General features: G+C 37.1%; 2 protein-coding genes across 2 annotated transcripts; one reads left to right on the forward strand and one right to left on the reverse strand.

The window, feature by feature from the left end:
• Positions 1-1265: 1265 nt before the first annotated feature.
• Positions 1266-3631, reverse strand: LOC125194506 (RNA-binding ASCH domain protein). The gene is made up of 6 exons (XM_048092761.2): positions 3356-3631; positions 2362-2505; positions 2136-2203; positions 1957-2007; positions 1809-1868; positions 1266-1722 (listed from the first exon to the last, which is right to left on the reverse strand). The coding sequence occupies exons 1-6, from the start codon at positions 3483-3485 to the stop codon at positions 1360-1362; spliced, it is 816 nt and encodes a 271-aa protein (XP_047948718.1). The 5' UTR covers positions 3486-3631; the 3' UTR covers positions 1266-1359.
• A 433-nt stretch (positions 3632-4064) lies between these two features.
• LOC125194504 (serine/threonine-protein phosphatase PP1-like) lies at positions 4065-7100 on the forward strand. The gene is made up of 4 exons (XM_048092757.2): positions 4065-4414; positions 5784-6343; positions 6423-6644; positions 6838-7100. Exons 1-4 carry the CDS (start codon positions 4231-4233, stop codon positions 6862-6864), a joined length of 993 nt encoding a protein of 330 aa, XP_047948714.1. The 5' UTR covers positions 4065-4230; the 3' UTR covers positions 6865-7100.
• Positions 7101-7577: the final 477 nt, after the last annotated feature.

Consider the following 7577-nt stretch of genomic DNA (forward strand, 5'->3'; position numbering starts at 1 on the left):
CACGGGCGAATTTCAAGTTGATCTAAAACACTCAACGTTTTCAGTTTGTTGTTAATTAAGTGTTAGTGTGTTTTTAAATATTAATCAAATACTCCGTATTAAAATTCATTGTACTCCATCTATCCCATAATAGATGTCACACTTATAAATATGAAGAACATAAAGAAAATATTTCGAGTTGATTTCTACAACTACCTTCTTTTTCAGATTATAAACACCCTGGAATCCGCACATTTCAAATGGAACGATCAATCTCTACATGAATGAATCGGCATTCTTTTCTTGTGAAATGACACTAAGAAACACACTCAAAATAACTGAAAATACAAAACAATGGACAAAAGTATAGGGTGTAATGGAAGACCTGAAGTAAAAATAAGGGAGTAATGAAATTTATAGGGAGTACTAGTATTGCTTATAAGTGGGCTTGGTAAATGGTAATAGATCTCGGGTTTATTTTAAGAGGTTGGGCCGGAGACGATGGAGTTATTATGGGCTGTGTATTTTACGTTAAAGAATACGATGTAAAGTTGTAAACCATGTAATACACGTACTCCACTCCATGAATCCATCAACCAACAATAATTGATAGTTAATTATGTAAATAAAAGGTAATGTTATAACCGTGCGAATTTCAAGTCATTCCAATATAATCAATGCGTGCAAATTTCAAGTCATTGCAATACAATCAACATTTTCGATGTTGCCAACTCTTCTTCTGGAATAACACATTTTTTATTTTAATAAGAAATGATTTTAATTCATTGGCTTGTCCGCAAAATACCCTATATTGGCTGGTAAACTGATGAGTCTGTTCCATATGGGCTCGCATTTGCTCTTGATTTTTTTGTTATTAACCAACTACATTTATTTGTGCATGTTTTACCATGTTTCCTTTTTGTGTTGCAAACAAAAAATATGCTGCTTAATTTTTACTTCACCGTGCACAAATATCTTAATTTTAACTATGAGATATACGGATTTGGGTGGGTGAATCATGGCAAAATTGGGTGTGGGCACCCGTTTTGACAGGCCTAGCTCCATCGTCCCCATCTCACAAGCTCGCCATGTCATGCATCTCCTCGACTGCCCCATCATCCGCAAAGGAGCCGTCCCGATGCTAATTCATCCGGCGTGGTCTTCGTATGCTCCCACCACACCATCCTCGACGCCGTAGGAATTTTGTTGCAAAATTGATAATGTACGAGAAAAAATGGTTGAAGTGATATTAGTACTACTAATTTTCAAGAACGGACAAATATGGAAAAAAAAAAAACATGACTAAATTCGATATGCACGGAGAGTGTCTATAAAAATACACACCTAGGGTAGCACATCGTTTAACAACCACGCCACTAATCATAAGCCAATTTTACTAGAGGAGCTATCGGGTGTATCACCACCAGCTCGTTGAACCGGCACCCATTCCTTAGATTTATCCCTTGTTCTCGAAGAGATTGGTTTCCCATTACCTTCAATACTGACTATCTTAGGAGCTCCGGCGATATTGTTCTTGGAGAATTGGGTTGCAGCTGCTCTAGCGCCAGCAATTGCTGCAACGAGGCTAGGAGGTTTCTCCTCTGCTGAGGCACTTGTGCAACTCGGAAAAGAAGCAAGTGAACCAGGTTTCAGAGAGAACCGGTCTCGTGGATCTGGAAGGGGGAAAGTAACTGGTTGTGGTGCTTTGACGGAAGAGAGACCTCTTACAGCGGCTTCATATATCTACGTGCAGAACGAGATTAAATATGAGGGATCTATAAATATGGAAGAACATAAAGGAAATAATTCGAGTTGATTTCTACAACTACCTTCTTTTCCAGATTATAAACACCCTGGAATCCACGCATTTCAAATGGAACGATCAATCTCTACATGAATGAATCAGCATTCTTATCTTGAGAAATAAGACTAAGAGCCAAAACAATCGACAAAAAAGTATAGGGTGCAATGGAAGACCTGAGGTTTCTCGCAGAGCCAGCAAAAAGCTGTCTGTCCTTCTACTCTGACCTGCAGTAGCAAAATCCCAACTTTATAAACATAAATAAGATACATTGATGCATCAAGAGGGACTTACACCAATGATCCCGTTATTGCAGGTAATTGTAAGTAAAAGAACAAGAAGTTTTGGTGATCACCGATGCAGGTATAGCTTCCCAATTTACTAGCTCTTCACAAGTAAGGCAACCTACCACGTCAACACAGCCTATGGAAAAATGAAATTTATGGTTACACGATTTCTAGTGGTTTTCAGCATCTAGAAAGGAAGAGGTTTTGGTACTTATTTGACATCATATAAACATAGATTAGGATTAGAAAAATTTAGACGTAAACTAATTTACACTAATGCATCTAATATGCTACCGAGAAGTCTGGAAACCGGGTAATGCTCAGGGAATTTGATATCTGTTACTCCATTCAGTTTGTAGATCTCCCTGTAAAACTCTTCCATAGCTTTGACTGTGTCTGGTTCGGGAACCTTACCCGCTGCATGAATCCACAGCCGTCCTTTGGAAAGAAACAGAAGACAAAGATATTCATGACTCCACTGTAACCATTGTACAAACAATCACATTTGAATATAGACACTATGTAAGTAAAAACAACAACCATTGGACTTGAATACACATGATTCCATGACACATAGGTGTACAAAAAATGGCTTTGGAAATCAAAACGGAGTAGAAACTTAACAGAAACACGACTATATACCTTAATGATCAAAGTAATGACCGATTGCACGAATGATCACAAAGGAACTTAAACCAATGCTGCACCCGAAAAGCCACTAGTTTTTCTAACTTCTCTGTCTCTAAACACATAGGTTGATGTAATTAATCTAAGGTCAAATCAGCTGAAAAGTACTCATTGAAGCTTCCATATGCATCATGATTCCAGATAAATTCATAAACCGAACACTAATTCTCTTCATTCAAGTCGATCAGAGGCATATTGAAAATCGAACTCCTTAGTCTTTCAACCAAGCAATGTCCTAAAGCCCAAATCGAGCAATATCCATAAATTCATTACAATTTCCACCTTGATTGCTATGCACCCTAACTAATCTCACTACACAAAAATCATAAAGACTTAATTTGTCCAACTATAACTTGTTCAAAAATAAAAAAGTTTACTCTTAAAGTCTCAATTGGCACAAAAACTAACATCAAAAGGCTAGAAATCAACTGAAAATGTCTCCTTTTGCTCGATCATGCAAAGCAATACAACCAAAATTATCAAAATTCAAATCTCAACAATAAATTTTTTTATAAGAAGCATATAATGAACTAACAGCTAGTACCCACAAATTCAAACTTGATAAAAAGAAGAATTAATTGAAAGGGATTTGAATTGTTACCTCGAATTGGAGAGGGCCAAGATCTGCCTTCAATCCGTTTGATGCCATACACAAGCAGAGACGCCCACGGTTGGTGCATTGTTATACATGGGTTTCTGTAATTCGACGACTCCATTCTTCTGCTCGCCATATCTTCGAGTTTTCAGTGAATTTGGACACTGATTTCTTCAATGATTTGAGAGAAGCTGTTGTTTGCAAGTTGGAAGATGAAGTGATGGTTTTTTTTCCTTTTACAATCAATGATTCCGATTGGCAAAAGGACTCGTTCTTTCTTTGTTTGCGAGCATAAACTACTTGAAATTATTGAATTGATTACAATTTATTATATTTATTTTATTAGTATTATTGTTGTCAAAATTCGATAATCAGAATTATTTTATTATATGAAATCTTAGCATAGAGCAATAGTCAAAAACTTAGAAGAGGATTTCGATCGGAATCGATCCGGTCAAATATACCATGGAAATCGTGTGATATAATATGGAGTATATAATTTTCAAATAGGTTTTCAATAAAATATTATCATTTTTATTTATTTAAATATGTTTCGCATTATATTGAGGAATTTGAAATAACAAAATAAAATATTAGAGTACTGGTATACATCTTTATTGAATTCAAAATCAAGCATACTTTAGGTAACATTAATTCTCTATAACTTTTATACACGTCATAATTTTTTATTGAACGTCCTTCCTTGGCATTATTTGGATTTACAAATTCGATTGATCAAAATTTAAAATAATTCATTGGTTGGAATCTACCGACTGCCATCTTCCTGGGAGTGGCGACGCCATTTTCAACACTATAAAGAATTGCTAACAAAACAATCAATCCACACACGACCAGGGTTTTGGTTAAACGAAGAAGAAGGGATGAATCAGATGGATTCAGCGGCTTTGGATGATATAATCAATCGATTGCTTGAGGTCAAAGGGAGGCCTGGGAAGCAAGTGCAGCTGTCGGAGTCGGAGATGAGAAAGCTCTGTTTCCATTCCAAAGAGATTTTCCTCCACCAGCCTAATCTTCTTGAGCTTGAAGCCCCCATTAAAATCTGTGGTCCGATTTTCTCCCAAGTTTCGATTTTTGTGTACTCCTTTATTTTGGTTAAAACGAAATGTTGTTTACTGCTGATCGAATTTACTGTCCTATTGATTTGCTAGGGTTTTGTTTCATTTTGGGTATTTTTGTGGTGGGTTGACTTGTAGTGAAAGTTGTGATCAGCGTTGACTTTTGAGCTCTAGTTTGGGAATGATTGATTTTATTGGTGTAGGGATGGAATACGTGAAGAGTTTTACTACTAAAGAAAGAAAAGCATTGCTGTTTTAAGCTTTAGCAGTGAACTTAGTTTATGGTGATTACTGTTTGTGAGCGTGGTGTTTGTTTGTGTTGGGAGCTTAGACAGCCAAATACTCCTATCTTACTTGAGTCTGCTTTTATTGTTATGGAATTACTGTGTACTTCTTAAATAGTGGTGTTTGAGTATACAGAGTTGCATATTTGGTTTGTGGTCTTGATTAGGGTGGTTATAGTTTCAGAACAAAATTGGTCTGCGGTTATGAATAATGATGCGAACTAGGATGTTGTGTGCTTAGCTAAACTAGAACCTTGGTTTGCAAAGCCAATTTTGGAAGGGGCTATGAGAATTGGAGAGTTTGAATGTGCTGTTATTCTCACTCATCAGATTTGTCTTCCCCGTTTTTTAAAATATATGATGTTGCTGTTTGCTTCATTCCATTCTTCATCAGTTTTCTTCACAGCTTTTCTGTTTTAACCCAAAAAACTTGTGGATGGCCTTCTACAAGTGCTGTATGTATTCAATATTCATGATCAGTGGTCTCCATAATTATGGAATCAGTCTCAACAATCTATGGGATGTTCTATAATCTTGAAAGGCTAAAAGAAGTCGAATTTTCTTATTTGCTATGTGCTTGTGTGGCAACTCGGAAACATTTGCATTTCTAGTATGGACGACAAGTGAGGTCTAAAAGGCACATGAGATTAAGTATCTTTTCTGCATTAGTAGGAGATACATGCTTCTTCAATTTTCTTTAAAATCACTACATTAGATGCTTAATGACAGGCAACACCCACCTTTTAGTCTATGTGCCAGTCTTTTAGCTGTATACGTGCGAGCTGCCTATTACCCCGGTCTTTTTTAAGTATCCACCGTGCATCCTATTACTACTTCCCAAATTATGTGGTCTTATTTAGTTGAAGATCCTATGCTGAAAAGACATACAGTGATCTTCAAGAAAAAGCTCTTTCGGTTTTGTTACTTCTTCAGTTCCAAGTTTGAGTTTGTAGTGGAACACTTGAAATTAACGGTCTCACACATCACTCTTGCATACCCAATTTCTGTGGATTATGTATAGTACTGCCAAAATCCAGTCTTAGCTCTTCATTTTCTCATTCATAACTTTGGCAGGTGATATTCATGGCCAATATTCTGATCTTCTTAGACTTTTCGAGTATGGTGGGTCACCCCCTGAATCAAACTACTTGTTCCTGGGTGATTATGTGGATCGGGGGAAGCAAAGCCTGGAAACAATCTGCCTCATGTTTGCTTACAAAATAAAGTACCCTGAGAATTTTTTCTTACTGAGGGGCAACCATGAATGTGCTTCAGTCAACCGCATATATGGATTTTACGATGAATGCAAGAGACGGTTTAATGTAAAACTATGGAAAGTGTTCACAGATTGCTTCAACTGTCTACCTGTTGCGGCTCTAATTGATGGGAAGATACTGTGTATGCACGGAGGACTCTCTCCGGATCTCAATACTTTGGATCAAATCAGAAATTTACAGCGTCCTGCTGACGTCCCTGAAACTGGTTTGCTATGCGATTTGCTGTGGTCTGATCCTAGCAGAGATATCAGAGGGTGGGGGATTAACGATAGGGGAGTGTCGTATACTTTTGGTCACGAGACGGTCAAGGAATTTCTTGAAAAGCATGATCTTGACCTTATCTGCCGTGCCCACCAGGTTTGAACTGTCTGTTGTTCTGTCAATTACCTTGTCCACATTGTCAAATCTTAGTTTAAATGGCTCTGGCAATTTTTAGGTGGTCGAAGATGGATATGAGTTCTTTGCTGACAGACAACTTGTGACAATATTCTCGGCCCCAAATTACTGTGGAGATTTTGACAATGCTGGTGCGATAATGAGCGTGGATGAGTCTTTGATGTGCTCGTTTCAGATTTTAAGGCCTGCAGAAAAGAAGGCCAAATTTGGATTTGGGAGCACTACTACAGCTAAGCTGGGAACTCCTCTAATGAAAACAAAGGTAGTCCCCTAATGACAGCTTTGACTCTTTAGAATCCGACATCTTAAGGGACTTCCCATAGGCACAATAACGTTCTCTTTTTAGGCAGTCACTCTACCTTGTCATAGGCACAATCTTCGTACTTCATGTAGTTCATCTTATTTCGTACAATTTAAAGAACCTAAATCTCTACGTATATTTTGCATCATTGCAGTCATTTCTTGGTGCTAAAATAGGATGACCTTAACCAACTTTGGGGGATCAAGAATACTCTGATCGACGACAATAATGATCACAGACGTCGCTGAACTGTTGAGGGAAACAAGTCAATGTTGCATATAAAAGATCTCTTCCGTGGAGAAACTGTGAAAAATTGTAATAGCTTCGACTAATGTGTGATATCCACCAAAGACTTTCTGAACTCGTGGATGCTTTCAATCAGTAATGCAAAGGTAAATCATTTTGTTTGGTCCTTTACATTGAAGATTTCCTTAGTCTGTATATTGTGTATAGTGATCTACTTATTAGGTTTTAGCTATGAGATTGTTTTTAGTTTCTTCACTTTCTTGCAATTGGTGTACAGTGGAAAGAGTGAGTGAGATTTGTTGTTTATGCTCTTCTCTCTCATATTCAAGATGCAAGCCAATGGGATTTAAGCTACTAAGGAGTAAATGAAAACGATTTCTTCATCGATTAGAATTAGCTATAACTTGGCTTTCTAAATGCCAAAATATATACTAGTACAATGGATTAAGGGGAATTTTTACTAATTCATATCTTTATTTAGTTTTTGAATCGTGTAAAATCTAAGACTAAATAAGATTCAAGGTGATCCTTGTAGAAATGATTGATCCAAAAATTTGGGGAAGGCCCTTTGCTTTGACAATTTGTTTCTGAAACAAGGCGAATAGTCGAAGATTGTCCATGTTAGTACAGAAAATCAAGGAAGCATAT

Source organism: Salvia hispanica, chromosome 4, assembly GCF_029641045.1.
Source record: "Salvia hispanica isolate PSC_SH4W2 chromosome 4, Shi_PSC_v1, whole genome shotgun sequence".
Taxonomy (NCBI): Eukaryota; Viridiplantae; Streptophyta; class Magnoliopsida; order Lamiales; family Lamiaceae; genus Salvia; species Salvia hispanica.

Excerpts from the sequence above, each read along its gene's own strand:
- LOC125194504 (XM_048092757.2), top strand. The coding sequence starts at position 4,231 with ATGAATCAGATGGATTCAGCGGCTTTGGATGATATAATCAATCGATTG. Across the intron at positions 4,415-5,783 it reads AGCCCCCATTAAAATCTGTG|GTGATATTCATGGCCAATAT; the intron begins GTCCGATTTTCT and ends TAACTTTGGCAG. Across the intron at positions 6,344-6,422 it reads TTATCTGCCGTGCCCACCAG|GTGGTCGAAGATGGATATGA; the intron begins GTTTGAACTGTC and ends GGCAATTTTTAG.
- LOC125194506 (XM_048092761.2), bottom strand. The coding sequence starts at position 3,485 with ATGGCGAGCAGAAGAATGGAGTCGTCGAATTACAGAAACCCATGTATA. Across the intron at positions 2,506-3,355 it reads TTGGCCCTCTCCAATTCGAG|GACGGCTGTGGATTCATGCA; the intron begins GTAACAATTCAA and ends TTCTTTCCAAAG. Across the intron at positions 2,204-2,361 it reads CCCGGTTTCCAGACTTCTCG|GCTGTGTTGACGTGGTAGGT; the intron begins GTAGCATATTAG and ends ATTTTTCCATAG.